The sequence below is a fragment of the Syngnathoides biaculeatus genome, chromosome 2 (genome assembly GCF_019802595.1).
Source record: "Syngnathoides biaculeatus isolate LvHL_M chromosome 2, ASM1980259v1, whole genome shotgun sequence".
In the NCBI taxonomy this organism is placed as follows: domain Eukaryota; kingdom Metazoa; phylum Chordata; class Actinopteri; order Syngnathiformes; family Syngnathidae; genus Syngnathoides; species Syngnathoides biaculeatus.
The window spans coordinates 2221427-2246102 of record NC_084641.1 but is presented as its reverse complement, the minus strand read 5'-3'; the positions used below and the strand labels follow the sequence as shown (position 1 = coordinate 2246102).

The 24676-nt window shown below is 42.0% G+C and overlaps 2 protein-coding genes and 1 non-coding gene across 6 annotated transcripts in view; all 3 read left to right on the top strand.

Moving 5' to 3' along the window:
• The window catches only part of camkvl (CaM kinase-like vesicle-associated, like), a 28770-nt gene extending 22706 nt beyond the window's left edge, over window positions 1-6064 (top strand). For both annotated transcript variants that reach the window (XM_061812640.1, XM_061812632.1), the window contains 4 exons: window positions 1109-1187; window positions 1263-1350; window positions 3349-4714; window positions 4794-6064. In XM_061812640.1, the coding sequence (XP_061668624.1) occupies window positions 1109-1187; window positions 1263-1350; window positions 3349-4713 (1532 nt within the window). In that variant the 3' untranslated portion in view covers window position 4714; window positions 4794-6064. The remainder of the gene's footprint in view (window positions 1-1108; window positions 1188-1262; window positions 1351-3348; window positions 4715-4793) is intronic.
• A 160-nt stretch (window positions 6065-6224) lies between these two features.
• On the top strand, window positions 6225-22547 carry uba1 (ubiquitin-like modifier activating enzyme 1). Of its 3 annotated transcripts, none has more exons than XM_061812608.1 (26): window positions 6225-6663; window positions 9180-9296; window positions 9381-9439; window positions 11535-11703; window positions 12368-12502; window positions 12582-12688; window positions 12767-12857; window positions 12941-13073; window positions 13152-13249; window positions 13428-13574; window positions 13671-13847; window positions 13953-14060; window positions 14136-14216; window positions 14652-14804; window positions 14958-15123; window positions 15195-15391; window positions 15471-15535; window positions 16468-16663; window positions 17819-17893; window positions 17984-18173; window positions 19296-19381; window positions 19464-19556; window positions 19641-19832; window positions 20120-20221; window positions 20300-20400; window positions 21571-22547. In XM_061812608.1, exons 2-26 carry the CDS (start codon window positions 9180-9182, stop codon window positions 21704-21706), a joined length of 3174 nt encoding a protein of 1057 aa, XP_061668592.1. In that variant the 5' UTR covers window positions 6225-6663; the 3' UTR covers window positions 21707-22547. The 3 variants fall into 3 exon arrangements, with proteins under 3 accessions (XP_061668592.1, XP_061668602.1, XP_061668584.1); XM_061812618.1 differs by lacking the exon at window positions 6225-6663 and adding an exon at window positions 7773-8054; XM_061812600.1 differs by lacking the exon at window positions 6225-6663 and adding an exon at window positions 8366-8579.
• Window positions 19910-20030, top strand: LOC133497354 (small nucleolar RNA U6-53/MBII-28). Its single transcript, XR_009794036.1, has one exon. It is a non-coding gene; the product is annotated as a small nucleolar RNA U6-53/MBII-28 (small nucleolar RNA).
• Window positions 22548-24676: the final 2129 nt, after the last annotated feature.

The window sequence follows — 24676 nt, the reverse complement described above, 5'->3', positions numbered from 1 at the left end:
GCAGAAATGCAGTTTGGAACTGCTCCTAAACAAAGAAATGGGAGGATTTGATGAATATCAAATGAAAGACAAATATAAGAAATACAAAGTGAAAGCTGAATCTGTGTGTGTATCCATCCATCCATTATCCTGACAAGTGTCGCGGGAGTGCTGGACCCTATCCCAGCTGTCATCGGGCAGGAGGCAGGGTACACCCTGAATGGGTTATACACACGCACATGGTACAAAAGATGGATGGATGGATGGATGGATGGATGGATGGATGGATGGATGGATGGATGGATGGATGGATGGATGGATGGATGGATGGATGGATGGATGGATGTACAATATGAAATGCTAGGGCCCAGTAAGTTAAGTTATTAAGTAGCGATGCTAAGTAGTAACGATGATAATTACAATACACAGTAATACTACTAATAATGGTGGCACGGTAGACCAGCTGGAAAGCATTGGCCTCACAGTTCTGACGTCTCAGGTTCGATCCAGGACCCGCCTGTGTGGAGTTTGAATTGTTCTCCCCGTGTCTGCGTGGGTTTCCTCCAGGCGCTCCGGTTTCCTCCCACATCCCAGAAACATGCAACATTAATTAGACACTCTAAATTGCCCTTAGGTGTGACTGTGAATGCGGCTGTTTGTCTCGATGTGCCCTGCATTTGGCTGGCAACCAATTCAGGGTGTACCCCGCCTCCTGCCCATTGACAGCTGGGATAAGCTACGGCATGCCCTTGTGGGGATAAGCGACAGAAAAATGGATGGCTGGATGGATGGATGGATGAATGGATGGATGGATGGATTACTCACCATTTGAAACTGGATCACATTTTAATGGTACACAAAATTGGCCCATCCCTATCTCATTGTCTTGAGTTTAGTTGCACTGATATTTTCAATTAAAACCACTGGTAGTGTAGTGGCACATGCTGCTGCCTTTCATCCAGGCGGGATAAGTTGATGCTCAGCACACGAACACACAGGCAATGTTGGTCCCAAGCCCAGAAAAAAAAGTGATGCATTACATCTGGCTGTGCCCAATAAATCACACGAGTGTCTTCCTGTGGTAAGCACTGAAAGGAAAAAGTCACTTTTTCTCCTTCTACTCTTTCAGCTAAGGAGCTTGTCTGCCGTCTCATGGAGGTGGACCAAATGTTGAGAATCACAGCACAAGATGCACTTTGGCACGAATGGTATTGGTGCAGAGCAAATGTATTTGGACACAGTAAAGGGCTTTGTCTGACATTTTGAGGACTGTCTTCTTGCAGGATTGCAGGTAATGGTGCATCAGAGAAGAACCTAAAGGATGGTGTATGCGCCCAGTTTGAGAAGAACTTTGCAAAGGCCAAATGGCGGGTAAAACGTTAGGCTCTCTCTCCATCACATGATTAAAAAAAATTACATTACTGTGCAGATAATACCCATGGCTAATTTTCAGGAAAAAGGTTGTAAAAAAAAAAAAAAGGAAGTTTGGTGGTATCAACAGTATAATTAGGAAAATGTATTACTAATGATGATTGAAATTAATGGGGAAGCACTGATATTTTGAGACCGAATGCAAGTACTTTTAGTTTGAGTACTCAAAACCAGGTAGGGATGTTTGATAATGTCATAACGTGTTTCACTTCAAAACACAAATGTTTCTCTCACTCAAACATAACCCTTCTTATACATGTACTGATATTTTAACATCCAACTTTATTATTTCCTAACAGTTTGACCACACATTTCATTCTATGTAGCCTGAAACACAAGGCACTTCCGTGATGTGGTGTCTCAGTATGAACACTAGGGGGCACCGTGCAAAAGCGCAAAAAGGTGGGCGGGGGGAGATAAGAGTTAAACGATAAGATAGAGGTTTGAACACAAGTGCTATGTTACCGCTCTATGTTAACTGGAAAAAGAGGGTAAAAAGAAATCCAAGAGTGCTTCTTGAGAATACCACCTCCATTGCCGCCCGAGTGAAATTGATCATCCATTTTGCAGAGCATGATTTAACAGTCGGCTAACTCAGTTTTGTCCTTTATGTTTACTTATTTATATTTAAGTAATGTCCACGCATTTTGACACAGGTGCTACTCCACCTCCGGGAAAGGTGTGTGTCAGGCTGGTAAGGTGATATCGCTGTCAAAGTATCAGTGCATCCCAAGAAAATATGACGGCATAAAAATAGATAAAGTAATACAGTACAGTATATCATAATGCAAGATCATTTGAAATGTTTATGTCAAGGTGAGATCAAGGGAACATAAAGGTGGTATAGCTTGCCTAGGAGGACAAGTAACAGCCATAAACTTCTTCTTTCTTTCCCCATATAATTCCCAGGAGTTGAAGGTATTGTAGATCATTATGATAAAGAATGAAAGGACAGAGCGTGGGTGGAACTGCACATTCAGTCTGGGATGATTCAGTGAAAAGGCATCTCTGTGGCTGAACATGCATTTGATTTGATCGCTTTATGGGTACATCCTCCAAAAGTATTAAACGTGAAGAAAAAAAGGCAGCCAGCCACAAGATGTGCTGGTCATCTCTTGACTGGTGTAGGTCTCCTCATGAGCTCTGTCCATGCACTTTTCACTCTGCCTGTCCCAGAGGAGATCCACTGTCCCACTTTTCCTTTTCACAGTCAAAAATTTCAAAGTGGCCTGCTCTGCTCCTTTCCCACTCCTCATCTACACTCGTCGATAAAATCAGTCCATTTCTTCGGGCAAATAACACGATAATCAGCAAGCGGGATCGTGGAATGTTGGAGAATATTTAATGCAAGTGTGGATAAGGAGTAAAATGGAAAGGAAACCATTGTGGGCCATTTAATAGTAACGATGCAATGTACAAGGCCCCCTGTCATTCCTTCTATCAAAATCCACATTGCACCTCAATGTTACCTCTGCGCTAGTTAACTAGAAGCTGCTTCGTCATATCAACATTGTTTCTGTGTTACAGGAGCTTTTGACTTCCAGATAATCAGTTCCCTGGTTTAGAAACATCTAAGATCCAACATTTTCCCATATTCCTTCCATTTTTATAGTCAGGGGAGTCAAAAGGACAAAAGAATATGTCAAGTCAGCGATGAGGAATATGAGAAGATGGAGTCTTGAGATTGATTCACACCAGGGCGCATTGTATCAAATCCACCTGGAAGTAAATACAGGCACAATTCACTTCACATGAATCGCATTTGAGGGCTTGGGTTGATGGTGCCTTGATAAGCTCTATCAGATACAACACATTAAAGCTTTTTTATGCTTTAGTAATAATTATAGTACCAAATTTTAATGTATTCCAGGCACAGTTAGTAACGAGCCTATATGTAAATAACCTCTCCGATAACCTTTTTCCTTCCCTTTCTTGCAGAAAGCAATCCGTGTCACGACCTTCATGCAGCGTCTGAAGAACTCCGAGTCAACAATTGATAGTTCAGCTGACATACAGGGTGGTCAAGATGCAGGGGATGCAAACGAAGGGCTGTCCGAGGTGACAAGTGACAAGGAAGCTGGCAGGGTCATAGAAGGCAGGGTGATAACAGGTGGTGTGCCTTTAGAGGTAATGGTTGAAAAAAGGCCAGCAGACATCGACCATGAGGTCGAAAAACAGCAGGAAGTAAAGGTGAATCTTAAAGTTGGTGCATTGCCCTCCTGCGATAAGCTTGGCACAAAGAAAGTGCAATATGGTCATACCAAGAAAACAGCTGTCAAATTGGATGAAAATATAGAATCCGAAATAACGCCCACTACGACTGCTGAACGCACCGAACCATCAGACAATATTTCATTTTCTCATCCTGAGAGGAAACAGACGTGCAACTCCCCAGATCCTAGCGATAAAGTCAAGATGGCTGCAACATTTCATGGGCCTGCACCCGCAGCTCCAGCTAACACTACACACAAGAATGGAAATGACGGAAGCTGGTGTCAGACGCAACTCCCTGAGGCGGTGGCAGAGACTTCTGTGGGACCGTCAGTCACTCCGGCAATTGCGCCGGGAACTAGGCCGGATGTAGGTCTCGGTGTTAGGTTAAAGGGTGAAGCTAGTCCTGTGTTAAGGAAGGACAGGGATGCCAAGAAAACAGACCGATATAGTGCAGAGTTTAATATTGCCAGAGAAGGTTCTGCAGCAGGTCAGGGCTGCTATGCAATTGGCAGCTCTGCTAGTTTAGGCCGGCACGCCACACCATACAATAGAGACATTGCGACCGTAGGCATGGGGATGGCAGGGACCTATGGGAGTCCATACTGCACGTTGTATGCAAGTGGAAGTAGTGTTGGAATGTACGGGACCGGTTTGCATCACGGAGGAATGGGCAGCAGTACGGCCAGCGACTGGCAAATGGACAGTGTGATTGAGCAGATAGAAAAGCAAATGGTGGCAGTGCTGGAGAAGATCGAGGGAGAGATGCCCTCATTGCTAGAGCAAATCAGTGACTGCCCCCCCGAAACGCTACGCATCAGGAGCACGCACGCCTCGCCTGCCACCTCGCGGGCACGCACCGCGCACCATCACGCCTCTGCTGAGGCCTTGGCCACACCGCCACCTCTTCCGACTTCGCCCAGGCCCGCGGTGCCGTCCCTCCCTCGCCTTACTATCCCTCCTCCTGCCTACCCTCCGCCCTCCCCACCGTCTCAAGCCCCAGTCCAGGCCACAGGAGATCAAGAGTGTGGGCAGAGTGCCAGTGAATCTTCTGGACATTTCTCCAGAGCTGGGTTAGGCAAAGGGTTATGAAGTAAGTGATGATGAACAAATGCTGTACAAAACATGTCCCAGACTTTATTTGCATTGAAATAATTGTATTCTCTTGGCAGGCAAACCATCCAGATGGGAGGACTGAAAATGGCAGCTGACTGGATGGAAGGAAGTCAATCCTATTCTTGTCTTGATTTATAAGTTACTCTGTCACACCAAAACAGTGCAGGATAAGATAAGATGGCTTCTTAGTACATCTTTTATTCTACCAAACTCTACAACAGTTGAATAAAAGGGAACACACGGGAACTTTAAAAGAAGGCTACAAAGAGCATGATTTTTTTTTAAATGTGTCCATTGTATGCTCACTACGCAACAGCATCATTCTGGAATCCAGATGCTTTTTGTAGTTTGACAAAAATGTGCGGAATGGGAAAAAACGCTGTATAAGAAATGACAAACCACTATTTGAACATGTCCTGCAGATTGTAAATAGGTTTATTGTAACTTCCTTCCTAATTCTTGTTATGCTGTGTTGTGAAAGTCCTCATGTCTAAACATCTTTGAACATTATTAATCAAGGAGTTTGGGTTCTAATTTCATAATTTTAATGTAACCATTAATTTGAGAATGAGGTCAAAATTGCAGCCAACTGATGAAACCACCGCAATAGAAATCTACTAATTTTAAAATACAGCTCCCAAAGTCACCAAAATTTTTTTTTGGGGGGGGGGGGTGAGAAGAAATCCACTTATTTCCAATCACAAATGTAAAACTAATTTTGATTTCATAAATGGTTTATTGAATCTGTATACCTCCATATTGGATCCTTTTCTCTGGGAAAAAATATTCACCATTCTACCAAAACAGTAAAATATATTGTATTGGCAAGTCTTTCATTAAAAAATAAAAATTTCAGCTTTTTTATACATTGATGTTTTTTTCATAAAGTAGTATAAACTAGCACTGACTAAAATGTAGTTACAAAGCACACAGCCTTCAAATTAACGTTGATCAATTCTATTATAGAGGACCTCCCCCCCCTTCTATTCAAGCACTTCCATTTCTACTTTAATAACTCTAAAATCGACATTTTCTTTTTTCAATAACCATTGATGTCTTACTAAAGTTGTCCCAAAAACTATATATTTAATTGGCATAAAGAACTCGACTTATTTTACTATCAGAAATGTAAAAGGGATTTAGTTTATTCATGCTTTTTGGGGTCTATGTAACCCCCATTTTATGTGCTTTTCTCTGGATCTAGTCTTATCCACGCTTCTATGGGAAATATTTTGTCTGCAAGTATTGCAATAAAAGGAAATATCTTTAGAAGATTTATTTGTTTTTATTTGTGGTGATTATTAAATTACTTAAAATCATTAATGACTGAAATGTGATTGTAGGGCACAGAGGTTTGGATTAATGTTGGTCAACGCTCCCACCCAGGATCTCAAAATGCCTACATTTCCCATCTAACCTTGCGGGCACTCTGGATTAGACCATCATTTTGAGGCCACGGGGTCTGAAGAAACACACACCGTGATAAACTATGCAAATGGGATGAAATCTTGGTCAAATGTACAACTCGATCACTTTAAAATCTTGACGTTGAGTGAAATTACATGACGATTTGAAGTTCCATTTTGAAGTAAATCATGGACAAGCCTTTGACTGAAGGCTGAGAAAGGAAAAGTTGGTTGCGTCTGTAACGTGCACATGTTGCTGCTTTGCTTTGCTTTCCTGAGTGAAATAGTGAGCAGGGCGAGGGGGAAAGAAGAGCCGCTTCAGCTAGCAGAGGGCATTAAACCGAGTGCCGACGGTCCACCAGAAAAACTCGTGCACAGCCCGCCACCGTGACACACTTCGCTCTCACACTCCCTGCAAACAGCGACGAGTTTGTCACGTGGCTTGATCAGACGTATTCTTTGCCACGGGAGGATTTTTCTTTTTTAATAGTACAGACCAGGCAGAGGAATATCGGATGTGGTAAGTTGTGCACACTTGGTCTCGTGAATGCTAGCCCGAGCTAAGTGGCTAACGTTAGCAAGCTAACGAACAAGCTGCGAAAAGTCATTGGGTGGCTTGATAGCTTTGAGTGGTAGCTGCACGCACGCTAACTACGCAGTCGTTTTAGCCGTGTTGTTGCGAGAACATTGAAATGCTTCAGTTCTCCGTTATAGCATCATCGGCGTGACTTGAGTGTCTATTACATCAGCATGTGGACATTCCCTGTAAATTTTTATGATTTGTTGGAAAGGTATCTTCATTCCATGGCAGCTCGGAAACAGTTTGTTGGTCACGTTAGATGTGCTAAAAGTTAAGGACATGCGCACTGTCATTTACGTCAAGCTACATTCGTCAGAATCTCCTGAAACGATGTAGCCGAAATGGCTTCGATTGCCAGGTAGATGTTACATTAGCAACGCTATGACGTTCATCGACATGACAGAATGCCGAACATCTTCTCGAGTTATGCAGCCCGTGCGACATTTCCTCACGTGCTCGAAATGACGGTTTTGTCATGCTGCGGTGAAAAGATGAGCAGACCGGGACCCGTGTCGACATGTGAACCCGTGAATTGTGCGGCCCACACACACGTTCGTGTGCCTTTGTCATTCAAGCAGGCAAGCACCCCCTCCCCCAATAATCATCTTTACCTAAAAACGCCTTTAACCACTATTTGGCCGATGGCTAAGAATGCTCAGCATATTTTTTTGTACTTTTACGTAGGTATCCTTAGCAGCGGCCGCCCCAATCGCACTTTATTTGTGCTGTTTGCTTCAAGTTGCAAGTTTTAGTCCTCGGATTGACTATGGAGACACTGGAGCAACAAAATAAGGCATGCATGATTTGGAACTGCCCGCGATGTGTTGACGTGGCTGAATCCAAAATGTTGCCGTGAACGGGAGAGCTATTCGATTCGATTTGCATCTTTTTGTTTGTGTCACGATTGCATTGAATGTCTTGACTAATCGATAGTGCAGTTGATTGTACAGTAGTGTACAAGTACTTCTCTTCGCGCATGTCGGCGGAGGCGGGACGAGCGAGTGCGCGCGGCCAATAGCGCGGCGGCGTGCAAGCAAGCCGACCTTTCCTGTGGAACCTTTGGGGCCGTGCGTCACGCCTTCACCGCCCCTTCCTCCCCATCTGCCATTTTGGTTTTGTTCCCGTCTTGCAGTCGTAAAGCCAGCCGCACTTCTTACAATTGAGATCCCTGGCGTTGCAAGCAGCGCAGTGACTCGACAGTATCAGGCGAGCAGGCCCGTCTCTCACAAAGCTTTTCCTCCCTCGACACCTTTTCCCATCGCTGACATCCGAACGGAACGTAACTGGAGAGGCGCGGGTTCGCATCGGAAAGGCCCCGGGAAGGATTATTGGTAAGAGAGGAGAAATCAATGGAGCGCGGCGGCTGGAGCTGATTTCGGGCGAGCGGGTTCGCACGGGGTCGCGCACGGCAGACGTTCTTTGGTGACCTCTTTGTTAATGTGCTGGTCAACTTGGCGAACGCTTGCTGCCGTTTGCTAGCTAGTTAGCTAGCTGGGAAAAGTTGTGACGGGCGCTGCTCGAGGCCTGTCACGCAGAGGCTCTTGCGCTAATGGCGTGGGCTCCGTCGGGCTGCCGCCTGCTCGCCAGGTGACTTCACCGATTAGTGGCACGCAGCCGGTCGCCCCCACGAGTCCTGACGCGGTTTTTCTGGGGCGTTGTATTAAAGCCTTTGAAAAGGCTCGCTCCTAGCTTTCATCGCGTTGCGCAAATGAGGCAGCGTCAGGCAGCGCGCGAGACACTTTCGTTTTCAGCTCCCATCCAGTGTTATGCTCAGGCGTACTTTGAATTTCGTCCTGTATGCCCACCGGCTGCTGCTTTTCCGGATCGTTCGAAGCTTTCATAAACTGCTGAACACGGTAATGTGTCACGGATAAAATTGGCCGATTCGCGTTCGTTCCACGGCGGGCGACGACTCCGACGTTGCGCGGCCTGTTTATCTCCTGGTCCGCATAAATCCCCACGTACCTGGGCGTATTTTCACTGGTCGGAAGACCGATTGGACTCGTCCTTTCGGTTTGCATTTGGTTGATTCTTGAGGCCACACCTGGCAGTCATTGTCAAGTGGACTGTTAAACCGCAGGGAAGTTTCAATGATTCAGCGCTTTTTGTTCAAACGCTGTCGCAGTTCCTTTTCCAAAAGCCAGTCTCGTACACAATAGAGAGTACAAAAAAACAAAACAAGGGAGACCTGTCTCGAGTATGAAAGCAACTCATGATAATGATGCTATTCATAGCTCATCCTAGGTTGGCTGTGCAGGCAAGCAGATTTGTTGTTGGCTCAAAGCCAAGCCAGCTGCTCCCTGGATGAGAAATCCCTTCTCACCAAAACGACTTGGATTCTTTAGCATCATCCTCCAGAATATGGAATTTCATCATCAGTGGCTTACTTGTCATTTCTTCCGTGTTGTTTGCTCAGCATTCAATATGACCCAAAGTCTATTTTGGGTGACCCGCAGATGTCCAGCTCGCCGCTGTCCAAGAAACGTCGCTTGTCAGGAACAGAGACGAAGACGGGATCCCACTGCTCCTCCTCAAACTCCGTCAGAACTGATCTGTCCCACACACCTGCCAACGTAAGTGCCCTCCCTTAGTGGCCCAGACTAGTCAAAACTTTTGAGACATTTCTGTTTTCAAAATCTCTTGGGCATTCTCTGCAGGGCATGGCTAAGAATGGCAATGACGCTGACATTGATGAAGGCCTGTACTCAAGACAACTGTAAGTTTTGGATCACTTCCTCCTTTCTAGTATCTGTCAAAACAATGCAAATGTCCCTCTAACCACCTGAGTCAATATCGCCATAAGTGGCTTTAAGATGTCTACATTACAACCATAAAAAGTTTCCCATTGAACTTAACATTTAGTGTAGCAAGCAGATTGTCAATTTTTTTTAAATGCACATTGCTAAAATTCCCAGACTTGTAAGCTAATAGCAAATGGACAATGTTCACACAGACGGGGGAAAAAATGTTGCTGATAGGGTGAACATTCTTGGCCAATGTTAGCATTTAATAAGCACATGGTAGACACCCACTGAACAAAATGACTCATCTAGTGAGCTGACTGTATTGTTGAACAAATACATTTAAAATTTGTGAAAGATTGTAATAATTTTGCGATCACAGGATGGATGTGTTAAAAGGACTGTGGGTCGTCATCGTCCACATTTCATTAACAAGTTGGGTTTAGTGTGTTTTGCTCAACAAAGATTCATAACCAGTGTCAACTCTTTTTGGAGCAAATGGGAAAAAAATGCCTTTGGACAAACCCATTTTGTTCTCCAAAATCAACAAGCTTCCAAATGTGTTGATGTGACATCACATGCAGAAGTGCTGAACAAATATGAATGCACTGTGCTATAAAGCAGCAATTCTTAACCGCTGTGCCAGGGGAAATTACCAAATTTTACAAAGTTGCTTAAAAAAAGTTATTTCCAAGAAGTAATTCTTAGGTTTTCTGTTTATGCCAGTAAGAACTCGATGATGACAAACTTACAGAACAAATAAATGCACCTCTATTAGATAGCTGGATGAACAAACTGTAATTAATGTATGCTCATTTTATGACTTTTTTGTTGTTGTTGTTGTTGGTTGGTATACTTTGAGATTTTTCTATTGTAAAATCTCCCTTGGCTCCATCAAGGTTGGAAATCACTGGATGGAAAGAGGCAATATTTCATCGTATTTTATATGTTGTGTGTTTGTGGAATTCCCCCACAACCAAAATGACAACTTTTTGGCGGGGGCCAGTAGAGACACTACTCAGCCCGTGTGAGCAGAGAAATTTACTGTTATATTCAGTGGCAGTATTAATGTTTTGCATATCGTAGCTGTCAGGGACATTCTGGTCACCTCTAAATTGATAACTTTTCAGGAAATAAAAGGTCACCTTGCTTGAGTTTCCAAATACCGCTTTGTTCACTGGTATAATATTGCCAGTAGATATTCAGAAATGCCTTTGTCATCCATAAAAACTCTTTTCAAACATCTGGGTGTCATTTGTGATCCAATCAATACAAAATTGCTCTGGCAAAACCCTTTCATACACGCGTAAATGAATCTGCAACCGCTTACCTCATGGGAACTTGTGGACATAGGGTTTTTTTCCCTTCAAATAAGCATTGTATATTTCCACTCATTATTGTCTTTAAAGAAAAGACTTTCTAAATATGCAAAAATTATACTAAAAGCTACGTAGTAGTTCAGTGAGGAAATGTCATCGCCTTCTGTGCGTGATGTGGGTGGGCCAAAAACTGCCTGGAAATCAAAATATTTCAGCAGAAACCAAACCTAAATTATTAGTCTATTTTGGGAGGATGTTTTTTTTTTTTTTTTCTGGAGGCATCAATTGTAAGTCCAGAACAGCGGAATAAGTGTTCACAGATTCGGGTAGGCCCTTTTTTAACCTTAACATCCAAATACACACGTGATGAATGCTCAAACATAATTGTAAATATTTCCTGCAACTATCCACTGTTTAATATAGTTATGAAAAAAAAGATGATCAAAATGACTTAGTAAATAACCTGCATGTTGACAAAAAAGCATGTTTAAAAATACATTACACACACACCTAGCAGAGCAGTGTGAGATGCCAAAAATCACATTCATCCAATTCATTTAATAAAAAAAAAAACAGTACAAAGTGAAGGAAACATTTTTAAGAATTATTTTAAAGCGCGGTTTACAAATGTTCTTCCACTATTAATAGGACTTGAGAGTTTAATTATTTTGCTACATTTACACGATGGTTGGGATTGTGATGACACTAATGCCACTTCATCGTGATATTGACGCACCTATTGCTTGTTAAGGTACGTGTTGGGCCATGCTGCGATGAAGCGCATGCAAAACTCCAATGTCCTCATCTCCGGTATGAGAGGTCTCGGAGTGGAGATTGCCAAGAACGTTATTCTGGGTGGAGTTCGAAGTGTCACTGTGCACGACCAAGGTGTCGCAGAATGGCGAGACCTCTCTTCTCAGGTTAGTGGTCATGTACCAGGACTTTTTTAATATTTCCTCAATATTTAAAATCAACTGATCTAATCTGGTGAGATATGGCCATTAATTTCATCTATGGTGTGCATGTTTTACTGCAACCTGACTAAGGGAAAATGTACCTGGAAACTATATGAGAATCCTTATTATTATGCATGCCAACTGGCATCCAGACAGCCACACAGCAATGTACTGCATAACCATCCATTGATATACTTTATGCATCATGTTTAAATGCAGTATTTTATCATCTCTGAGTTTAGGATGATCCTTTTTCAAGTACAAATGTTAGTTCAATGTCCATCATATAGCACATTTCCCTCTTAATTTATTGCAACTACAGGCTTTGTACTGCTTGAAATCAAAACAGTGCTGCTGGAAACCTCTTCAATTACTGTGAGATACTGACCTAGAATTATCAGTGGGGTGGCCTCTAGTTGAATTGTAATCACAGTAGGGCTCAGGTCAGTTTTTGGACATCATTAACGTTAGGTTTCTATTGAGTGATTAACTTCCGCACCCTTTAATTTGAATCTTAAGAATTTAGATTTTTCTAATTATTTGATGCTTCTGATCTTCCCAATTGAGAATACTTGGTAAAACTTGCATGCATCTCTTGATTTCTTTTATGATTGCTTTGCATTATTAGTTTTACATTCGTGAAGAGGATTTGGGGAAGAACAGAGCAGAAGTTAGTCAGTCCCGTCTGGCTGAACTCAACAATTACGTCCCAGTGGCAGCATATACGGGTGCACTCACAGAAGACTTCCTGACAAAGTTCCAGGTAAAAGCCTTCATTGAAACTAAACTAAGGGTCTTGTACAGAAAAACAAAGTGTCAATGGTCATCTTTTTGTACTTCAGGTTGTAGTGCTGACGATCTCTACTCTGGAGGAGCAGCAGAAAGTGGGAGAGTTCTGCCACAGCAAAGGCATCAAGATTATCGTCGCAGATACTCGGGGGCTGTTTGGGTAAGAACCCCACCATCCTTTCTATCTTTGACTTCCAAGAGGCATCTGACGTTGCCTGCCGCATCTGTTTGTTACTAGCCAACTGTTTTGCGACTTTGGCGAGGAGATGATTGTGCACGACACGAATGGAGAACAGCCACTGAGCGCCATGATTTCCATGATTACCAAAGTTAGTTCTTGCAACCTGCTTTCTTTACCAAAAGGAATAGCATCAGTGTTGATTGTCTGACCATATTGTGGTGCTTTCACTAGGACAATCCAGGTGTTGTGACCTGCCTGGATGAGGCCCGGCACGGTTTTGAAAGCGGAGACTTTGTAACCTTCTCAGAGGTTCAGGGAATGACTGAACTAAATGGTTGTCAGCCAGTTGAAATCAAAGTGTTGGGTAAGCGTTATTTCTATTAGTGAGAATCTAGTACGTCATATGACAGCCATCACTTGACTGACAATGTCCATTATCCAGGGCCCTACACCTTCAGCATTTGTGATACAGCAGGATTTACAGATTATGTTAGAGGAGGAATCGTTTCCCAAGTCAAGATACCCAAGAAATTCACGTTTGTAAGTTGAGTTGTGCAAAGCCACCATAAATTTACAAAAATAGAGTTGGTCATTTCCATTGTTGGCCCACTCAAGCAGTGCAGTTCATATTCGAGTGGCTCAAACAGAATGAGGTCAATGTCATTTAACTGTATGTTCATGAGTAAAATGTATAATAGTATTGATCTTTGGGCTGTAGAAATCCATTACCCCCTCCATGGCTGAACCAGAGTTCATCATGACGGACTTCGGCAAGTTTGAGCGTCCAGCACAGTTACATGTGGGGTTTCAGGCCATCCACGCCTTTCAGAAAAAACACAACCGCCTTCCTGCGCCATGGAACCAGGTAATCTCCTTGTCAATGACCGGAGGATGAGAATTTTTTTTTTTTTCCTGTCCAATGTTATGCAAAGTAATAAACATACTGGTATGCGTGTTTCAGGGTGATGGTGAAGAAATGTTGACTTTGGTCAAGGAGCTGAACTCTGCACAGTCTGGATCAGCTAAAGTCGAGCAACTTGATGAAGCGCTCATCAAAAAGATGTGTTATGTTGCTGCTGGTGACCTGGCGCCTGTCAATGCTTTCATTGGCGGTTTAGCTGCACAGGAAGTTATGAAGGTCAATTGCGTGCTGTTGGTTCATCTTTGACCAATTAATCAACTTTTATTATTTACATTTATTCAATGGTGTGTGTGTGTGTGCGTGCGCGCTTTGGTCTTTAAGGCATGCACAGGAAAATTCATGCCCATTATGCAGTGGTTGTACTTTGATGCATTGGAGTGTCTGGCAGAAGAGGAGGGAGTTATACTCACAGAGGAAGAGTGCGCCCCTGTAGGTGTTATCAAATTCCCCCCAAATATGGATCCAGACTAGCATAATGCTAACACTCTTCCCCCTCTCCTGTAGAGGAACAGTCGCTACGATGGACAGATTGCAGTTTTTGGGAACAAGCTGCAGGATTTGCTTGCCAAGCAACGCTACTTCCTGGTGAGTGTGTCATTTAAGATGGGCATTACTGGCCTTCTGTTGCTAAAGCTGATTAAAAATGACAGTTTTGATATGGCAAATGCAGTGATAAAATGATCCAAATGAAGACTAAAGAGTAATTATATCCCAGAAGCAAGAAGTGCTAAAACAATGTTGGGTTCTTAAATGGATAATGTAACAGATTGTCCTATTGTCAGTCACTTCACATAAACTACAGTCATCCTTGAATCAAGGCAACTGGATTTGATGATTTGCCTTTAATCGAAAAGCTTTATTCAATTCTGAAGTTTTAGCTGTGGAGTTTCCTCAGGGCATAAATAGGCAGGCTCCACTGCTAAACTTTTATATGTGAGGTACAAGAACAAAAAAATTTCGCTGTGTTGCTGTATCTCTGCTGTTTCTCTTTGGGTATCTGACACATTTGACCTTTTCCAGGTCGGCGCTGGTGCCATTGGTTGTGAGCTCTTGAAAAACTTTGCCATGATTGGACTGGCTGGTGGCGAGGGTGAGGTCATTGTGACAGATATGGACACCATAGAGAAGTCTAACCTCAATAGACAGTTTCTCTTCAGACAATCAGATGTTACGGTTGGTGTCTTGTTTTCTTTAAATAGCTCATTTCCTCTTTGCCTGTGTATTGTGCGTACACATTTGCTATACTTGATCTCATTTCATCATATTTCTGGTTGTTTTTGATCAGATCACAAAAAACAGTTCCTCCTGTCTTTGTGTGTTAAACAGAAAATGAAAAGTGACACAGCTGCAGCAGCGGTTAAACAGATGAACCCCTCCATCAAGATCACTGGACACCAGAACAGGGTGGGCCCTGACACAGAGAGAATCTATGACGACGACTTCTTTGAAAGTCTCGATGGAGTAGCCAATGCACTGGACAATGTTGATGCACGTAAGTAACCAAAGTTATTTCTTCTTCCCTGCTTCCCAGTGTTTAACCTGTTTTAAATTATCCACACCCAGGTTTATACATGGATCGGCGATGTGTGTACTACCGTAAACCCTTGCTAGAGTCTGGTACTCTAGGTACCAAAGGCAATGTCCAGGTCGTGATCCCCTTCCTTACAGAGTCGTACAGCTCGAGCCAGGATCCACCTGAGAAGTCCATCCCTATCTGTACCCTCAAGAATTTCCCAAATGCCATTGAGCACACACTGCAAGTGAGTCAACGTGCATAAAAGCTGCTCTTAAGGGGAATCATTGTTTGCATCAATCGAGTTATGTTCACTTTCTGTTTAGTGGGCCCGCGATGAGTTTGAGGGCCTTTTCAAGCAGCCACCCGAGAATGCCATGCAGTATCTCTCGTAAGTCAGCTCAGGATCACTGATTTTACATTTCCCCCCGCTCCTACAAAAGTGCTTTCTTGTGCGATACTTGCATTTAGTTTTAAGTACAGAGTCTAAAATTGTAACCCCTTTTCTACAGAACTGTATCTACTTGGTTTGCTACAGTTTTACTTGGTCGCACCATTGTGTTGGATTAATTGAAGCAACCTGTTCTAATCAGCCTTCTGTATATTGGACAATTGTTTCTTTAAATGTAAAATAGATCACATCAACATGCTAACTAGGTTGGTTTTGTCTGACAGCAATCAGCATGTTTAAAAAAAAATCAATGTGATTAATTGACAAAGTGAAATATGTATAGGCTACACTACAACTACCACTAGTATGTTCTTATCCAAACCAAAGCTCTGGTGCTGTTATATACAGTACAGTGTGTATCACCTGTATTTTCTATTTTACTCATCCCTACAGGAATGAAAATTTTAGCTTGCTCTGTGCTGTATATTTGTTTTGCACACCCACAGATCAAGCTCTTGAGCATGCATGGAGCAAATGCACCTCTGAAGACAAGGTGGTAGGATCAGAGCCTTGTTCAAGGGCATATAACCAGCATTAAGAAAGCAGATTTGCGTCTATCCAACTAACTTTTTGTTTAAAAAAAAAAAAAAATCCTCCTTACATTTTGGCTCCAGTTGGACTTGAACCAGAACCCTCTGGATTTCTGTCCTGAAGATTTAGTTCTGTCAATCGTCCTCTTAGTCATTATGAACGCAACAGAAAATGGAAAGAAACCATCAATCAGTATTTACATTAATCTACCTTTTGATTTAATAAACTAAATGCTGTTGTTGGCATTTCACTTTACTATTGGTTGGCTCTATAGGGTGGACCGATATTTTTGCATTATCATGACAAAGAATTTGTTTTGGTGGACGTGGGTTGTCTTGCAGAGACCCCAAATTTATGGAGCGCACCCTCAAACTTCCCGGAGGTCAGTCTGCTGAGTTGCTGGAGGCTGTTTACAAGAGTCTAGTCACAGACTGCCCCCACAGCTTTGCTGACTGTGTAGCCTGGGCACGCAACCATTGGCAGTGCCAATACAGCAACAACATCCGCCAGCTATTGCACAACTTCCCCCCAGATCAGGTATTTGTCACTAGATGAATAGGCTTTGAACCTTGAGAATTGATAATTGAATAATTTGATTTGAATGTCAAAGCAAAATTTCTGCCTCAAAGCTTTGCAGTGATCATTTTTCCACACGGTTTGGCATTGTTTTACTCTTAATGAAGCTACATTGCAATCATTACCACAACACCACATCTATGATCATCAGTTTAACGTAGCAAACAAATTGCAATGCCCACTTCATTGGTCAAGGCGAGACATGGCCGCCCATGCGTTTTCAGTCGCTTTATTGAGTGATCAGGGAGAAAATAAACATTCATACACAAGCTGCCGATGGGCACAACTCAATATGCGGGCACCTCCCAACTCTCGTCTCATTCCCCGACGCCCATGTCATTCACCAGGCGAGTCCCTGCCTTTTAAGTCCATACACACACAATGGCAACTCCAAGCAACAAAATATGCACCTCACTGCATATTTTTTCATAATGCAGCATTCTTAAGGTCTGCCAATGGTTAAATTTATTTAGAAAAATATTTGCTATTCTGGCCTGGGTAGTGTTTGGAACCTCGTAATTAGATTCAATTCTTTAAGTTACAATTCCTTTTCTTTGCAATTGGATGTTTGTTTTACATTATTTTTGTTTTGTTTTCGTAAGTCAGTTGGAAGTAGAAATGCCCTCAAAGGCTACCTGTTGACAGTTTTTAAAAACTTTATTTTCATGTCCATGTTACTGTTATGGTAGCATCATTTTTTTTGTTTGTGCATAGTAAATCTGTAAGACTAGTAAACATGATAGTTGTGCATAAACATTTTAAATAGCATGCGCAAATGTAATTTTTCTCTCTTTTTGGAAATCGTTTTGAAAATTTGAAATTTTGACTGGAACGACTGACAATAGTTCAGTATTTACTCCGAATCGTCAGATTTTAGAAGTTGAAGGTGCTTCCTTTACGGCACTGCTGCTTGCATTCGTCATCGATTTGTTGCATGAGGTGAATCAATTCAGAGACGCCCCTGTTCCAATGACAGGGTTAAAAAAAAATGCGGGGATACCTCCATTCTTGATATTGTTTACTATGTGACATTGGCATAGAGTAGATGCCACCGCTCAAGATTGTGTGGTAGTATACATGTTGCATCAATTTACACGTTGCAATCTTGCTTTTTAGCTAACCAGCTCTGGCGCCCCCTTCTGGTCCGGTCCAAAGAGGTGTCCTCACCCCTTAGAATTCAGCACTAGCAATGTGAGTACGCTTGTTGTGTCCACCTGCGTGAAAACGAACCTTAAGTGGCACGTCCTGCCCCTAAATAACGGAGGTCGTTTTGTTTTGTAGGACCTGCACATAGACTACGTAATGGCTGCAGCCAACTTGTTTGCCCAGACGTATGGTATAGAAAGCTGCACCGATCGTGCAGCCGTAGTCAAGCTCTCAGAAGAGGTCAAGGTGCCTAATTTTACGCCACGTTCTGGAGTGAAAATTCACGTCTCTGATCAGGAGCTACAGAATAGCAATTCATCTGTTGGTAAGCGGGCACGATTGGCAATATTACTGTGGTTGCAAAATGTTCTGAAATGTCTATCTGTTGACATACGTTACATCCATAACTGGGTTCACTGATTGTCCACATATTAGGGAGGAATCCAGAGTCTGACATTAACATTTACAGTTGTTCTGCTGCTCAGTGCATGATGTTTTTATGACGCCCAGGGTAGCAAGCCACAGAGAAGAACAGTTTCTAAACATCAAATATCATTGTGAAGTAGCGAATAAGCTACACTTTTTACCATGCTTCTTACACAAGCATCACGAAGAGAGGACGGGGAGTTGACAGGATTGTATGGATGATTGAAGATGTCAAAGCTATCGGCATGATGTCGCAAAAATATATGATTTGATGAAACACACTTGTCACAATGCTCTGGCTTGAACCGCGTTTTGGCGGAGAGTGGCAAACTTTGAACACCAAAATAATGGCTCATTAATACGCGTATTGATGTACATATGAAATAATACACGTCCACACAGGATGCCGTATCTAAAGAAGAAAGGGACTTCAAATGTCACTTCAGAATATGGGCGGGTTAAAAATGTTACTAATATATAAAATAACCTTTGTTAGTCCAACAATGGGGTCATATATCAATTCAGCAATTGTGCCTATCGGAAATACATGGAAGAGAAGACGTAATTACGTTTCTTCTAACAAACTATTGTCCACACAAACTGTCCTGCTCAGTATATCAGGAATGTTGTATTTGCAAATCAATGCTGGGTTTTAATTTTGACATTTGAGATAGAATTAATCTGACTAGACTCTAGGCCTTTTACTTTTCCAGGCCTGAAAATAGAATTGGCAAAGGTGAATTAAACCAAATACACATTTTTAATCTCACATAGGGGTATTTTGATTCAGGCTGCAATTGCGGCCACAAATAAAGTTGATATAATAATAATAACATTAAAAGGACATTGGAGGCAAAATTCATTAATAACTTGAATGACAAAGTTTGAAATCTGGAAATCCAAACTCATTTGAACAAATTGTTCTGGAAGTGATTTTTTATAGGTTGGCAGCTCTGCAATACTAATACTATAATGCCTTTTTTTTTTTTTTTTAATGGAAGGTGTCGTTTTACTTTAACAGATGACTCTAGACTAGAGGAGCTGAAAGTCCTGCTGCCTCCCCCAGAGTCTTCTCAGTTCAAGCTTTGTGCTATTGACTTTGAAAAGGTACGGTTTCTGTTCTTTGCTTTTTGAGTGGACTTGATTTTCTGTTGGTCTTACAACCTGATTTTGTGCTCCCTGCTAACAGGATGATGATACCAACTTCCACATGGACTTCATAGTAGCAGCATCCAACCTGAGGGCAGAGAATTATGACATCCCCCCTACTGACAGACATAATGTAGGCGCTTGCACCTTGTCACACCTTTTACATCTCAGTTTTCTTATCTCTGATTGTAATTGTCCTTCTGCTCTCACCATCCAGAGCAAACTGATAGCTGGCAAGATCATTCCCGCCATCGCCACCACCACAGCTGCTGTTGTGGGTCTGGTGTGCCTTGAACTTATCAAGATCGTCCAAGGGCATAAAAAGCTGGAGTCATTTAAGAATGGGTTCATGAATCTGTCCCTGCCGTTCTTTGCCTTCTCCGAGCCCATCGCTGCTCCCAGGCATAAGGTAGGAAGGCTTTCTGCACGCATTTTTCAGTTTGTACACGTGTAGCTTATGGGAAAAGAATGCCCACCTGTAATTGGCTCCCATGATGATCCAGCCATGCTAATACTGATGCACCAGGCAGATGGAATCCATATGCCTGGGTGCAAGTGAGTTCGACTAACCTTCTCACGCTGATGGTTTCAGTGTGTGCTGAGGAGATGATTTGCTCGTTTACATTTTTTGGCTGTGGCCCACACTGTGATGAATTATCACATTTTGGCTTTTTTTTTCCTCCTTCTCTTTGACAGTACTACGAAATCGAATGGACGTTATGGGATCGTTTCGAGGTCAGTGGCTTGCAGCCCAGTGGAGAGGAGATGACACTGCGGCAGTTTCTGGACTTCTTTAAAGTATGGCTTCTTCTGCTTAAGGAACCCCTGTTTCTCCCCTTGGTCTGTTATACTAAACTAAACATTCTTGTATTTAAGAATGAGCATAAGTTGGAGATCACCATGCTTTCTCAGGGAGTGTCCATGCTCTACTCATTCTTCATGCCTGCTGCCAAACTCAGAGAGAGGCTTGATCTGCCGTGAGTACACCTCCCATGTCATGTAGTCAAAGCAGCAATCACATGAATAACTAATAGTTTGATTACTTAAAAACAAAAAGACATTCCAAGATACGGCAAGGATCATTTTTCCACACAGATTACTGCAGTTGCTCACACCACTTAATGTATAAATAAGAGGCAAGAGGATGAGTCCATAATCATAAGCCTAGTGTTGAAAATGTGGCATGGTAATTTTTCGGGGATAAGAACCACCATGCATGTGCTTGTATTACGGAAGTTCTTCTGCACAATAGGAAATCAAAGTATAAATCCAACAAACAAGTGCTAGCCAATATGTGGTAGGGTCAAGCAATTAACGGCCAGCCAAAGCTACATTGTCATTCGTTGTCATTTTCCAGACCTGCATCTCACATGGATGTTCTCAACTCAGCTTGATCGTTGTAGTTTTTCAAACTCAATTTTTATTGAACTAATCAGAATATTACATTTTTAAACAACCACATTTTCCAGACAACTGACCTGGCTGGGTTGTAAGATGTGGCCATTTTGTGTAGAGGTTTGTGTGTTTCTACACATTCATTAGCCGGACTGGACTATATGCCGCAGATATACACATATGTTGTGAAATTAGCTATTCTCACAGAGACTAGATGTTTTATGTACCTTTTTCCAAATGGTGACTTTAATATGGCTGTAAAAATTTTCAAACATAACAGAAAAATCATTTTTATTCTTCTGTTCACTAAAGTCGTCATCGTCTAGGTATCTAAGTTGAAGAACCTTGGAATGACTGTCTCACAGCATTTTAGTCTGATTTGTTAATGTCAAGGTTCCGAACAGCAGCCCGATTCTCCTCCTTGATGTCCAGATCAATAGCTTTCAACTTAAAAGCTAAATCATACTTCGCTTTTCTAGTATTTTCCATGATGACAAAAACATTTTTTTCTTCTACGCTCGCTCGAGGAAGATTCGTTGTCATCCATGCACAGTGGAGGCATCTGCTCATGCCCAAACCCGAGAGCATTATAGGGAATGGCTGTGTTTTAAGCATTATGTTCAAACAAGTTTTTGTTGTACTTTAAAACTGATGACCTAGGGGGAAAAAAATCAATAATGTTGTCCAGAATCTATGATTTTTGATAACTACAGTTTGAAGTCCTCTCAGATCTTCTTGTCTGTCTCCTGTAGGATGACTGAGATTGTGACCAAAGTGTCTAAAAAGAAGTTGGGCAAGCATGTCAAAGCTCTGGTGTTCGAGTTGTGCTGCAACGACTTGTCAGACGAAGACGTTGAAGTGCCGTACGTCAGATACACTATTCGCTGAGCTCCACATTGGACCCATCTGAGGGAGGATGGAGGTCACTAGAGGACGATGGTGTTTGTTGTGTGGGGTTGAGCCTAAGGTAATTTTTGGGGGTGGGTAAGTAGGGCGTTTCAGGCCTTCTGTTTTTTTTTTTTTTTTTTTTTTAAAGGCCTGTGGTTTGTGTGAACTTTTGCCTCGGTGTACATAGCCCCGTTGAGGTGACTCACTGATAGCTGTGTGTGAGGGATCCACTTGTGCTTAGTACTTAGAGACGCGGCTGTTGCAGGAGGCAGGAAACCTGTATATACTGGACGTCCTGATATTTCCAGGAGCCTCAAGGCTCAGTCGAAGCCTGGGTAATGTTGCTACCCAGCTGTTCCATTATGTCACATGACTTTTGATTTTTGTCTCATAGAAATACACCCACCCAAAAATAAACAGCGATATATGTATTTTATCCCTTTGACTGTACCACACCTTAATTCTCCAGGTTTTTTTTTTCTTTTCCTGTTTTTATTGTGGGACCGCAGCTCATCCGATTGTACCTCAATTTCCTCCCCAGCACAAAAGTTACCAGTGGAATTGATAGCGGGGGGGGGGGGATTTCAGGCACCTCACCTCAATTAGCACTCGTTGCAGTGTTGTGGTGTGCTCTTTGCACATGAAATCAGATTTCTTATCTCGTGTCCTGTTTTTTGTATTTTATTTTTCAGGGGTACATAGGGCTCACACAACATAGATAATAAAACTCTTCCCTCTACCATGTAAACTCTTAATGACATTACAGTGTAAAAGCAAGGTAATGTATCTTGATATGGGAGCACTTAGCTTGATAGTAAATAAATGTCAAATCATCAATCAACCTTTTGTACGTATTTTTTCCACTTTACAGCAATGTTAAATAACTTTGGATCAACAGAATTGTAGTGGATATCAAAGTGCAGGTTGCACACTAGATAGATCAAATTCATGACTTAGGTGTACCTTGATTATTGGGGGGGGGGGTGAAAAATGCACATTAGTCAAGCTCTCAACCACTTTTTAATTTTTTTTTTTTACTACTACGACTTAAAGCTTTTGGACACGAGTGCTCCTTGAATGTCTTGCATTTCATCTTCCTTTTAGTGATGTGATTCTCCCAAGAGAGCCTTCTATTCTAACCACGAAAGTGCTTCAACGTGACCTTCACATAAGCATGAGCACCTCAATGACTTTGGTTTATTTTTATGGTAACATTATTTCGGTCAACTGGATCATAAATGTTCTGCCATTTTTCCTAGAACTGGGACTAATCAACCTTGGATTCAGTTATTGGGCCTCGAAATATGCAATTCCCTGTAAAGGTATTGCTGCCTTTTTTTTTTTTTTTTTTTTTTGCATGGTTTCCCCAAATGTATAACATCATTCCACAAATGTAAATATACAACTACAGCTCAAGTGAACTTAATTAATATGCTGCTTTGAAATTTTAGCTATCCCTGGGTGAAAAAGTAACCATGTGCACTAATTAAATCATTAATTGTGGCTAATCACAAGTTTTGGTAAATTGTCACTGATCACATCCAAGCCTGATTACATCCATACCTGTTCAAATCTAACAATCTGTTCCCACAAAAACAAGTCAGACAAAAGGTCTTTAAAAAAAATAAAAACTTTCTACAAAACTACAAAGAAGTACCAGAACAGCAACATAAAGTAATTGACATACTCTTGTCTGAAGAGGGTTCTAAAAATGATTTCTAAATGTTTTCAATTCTAGTCAACTATAGGGAGAGCCGTTATCCTCACACGGAGAAACCAAAACACTTGTAAACCTTCCTGGGAACAGCCGGACAACAAAGGTTACCCCAAGAACACGGCAATGACTCGTTCAGATGGCCACAAAGGAACCTCCCTTGCCTCGGTTAACCCTCTGTTAACCAAGCAGGGTTCCAGGTTATCTGAAATTGTACAACACTGGTCAATAATGCCAAATGCCAAGTCGGTCAGCTGTAAAAGGGTCCCTAATGTACCATCTGCAAAAATGCAACATGGGTTAAGCTCAGTAAGGAAGGGACTGAGCAAAAATGGCATCCATGGTGGAGTTCCAGATGAAAATCACTGCTGACCTAAAGCAAAAGTTTGTCTTTTACAAACATTTCAACAATACACTCGGGAGAGTGCTATAAGGTTTGATGACCTGAAATGAAAGTTTAGCTTTTTGGAAGCTACGTGTCTCCTTACATCAGGTATAAACTTACCACTAATAAAAATAAACATACAGTCAAATCGGTGCTAGTATGGTGGTTTTGGTTCTACTTGGTTCCTTGAGGATCTGGACAACTTGCTGTGATTGACAGAACCATGTGTTCTGCTCTTTAATAAAATATCCTGAAGAAAAATGTTCAGACATGACTGTGACCTCAAGCTGAAGTGCCCTTGAGTTCTCAATCTGAATCACTCTCCAAAACTCACCAGCAAGTCAACATTTGCACATCTTGAAAAAAACAAAATGAAGGTTTTGGAGAAGATTAGTCGAAGTCCGGACTTGGAAATTCAGTGGCGTGACCTTAAAATAGTCTGCTCGTGTGAAAACCCTCAATTGTTGAATTTAAACAATTCTGCAAGGAGAGTGGGCCATAATATCTGACAGAGACAGTGAAACTCATTGGAAAACTCTCGTTTTCGGTTGTTGCTGCTGAAAATGACCCAACCAGTAACTAGGTTTACAGGGACATTCCTTTTCCATGTAATTTTGAAGGTTTTTTTTCCCCCTTAATAAATGAAATCACCAAACAGCATTTCAAGTTCACTGTACTTATATATTCCTATTAAAAATGGTTTGAACTTTTTGCTTTTTTTGGTCCTTAGTATTTTCTGTACCGTTGGTTTGGGACGATGTATCAATTTTACGAGTAATTTCTAACACTAAAGCAAGTGTGCGTTCACAAAATCGACTCTCACTTCCTCTTCTGCTCACAAAACATTGCCACTTGAGTTCAGTCATCCATT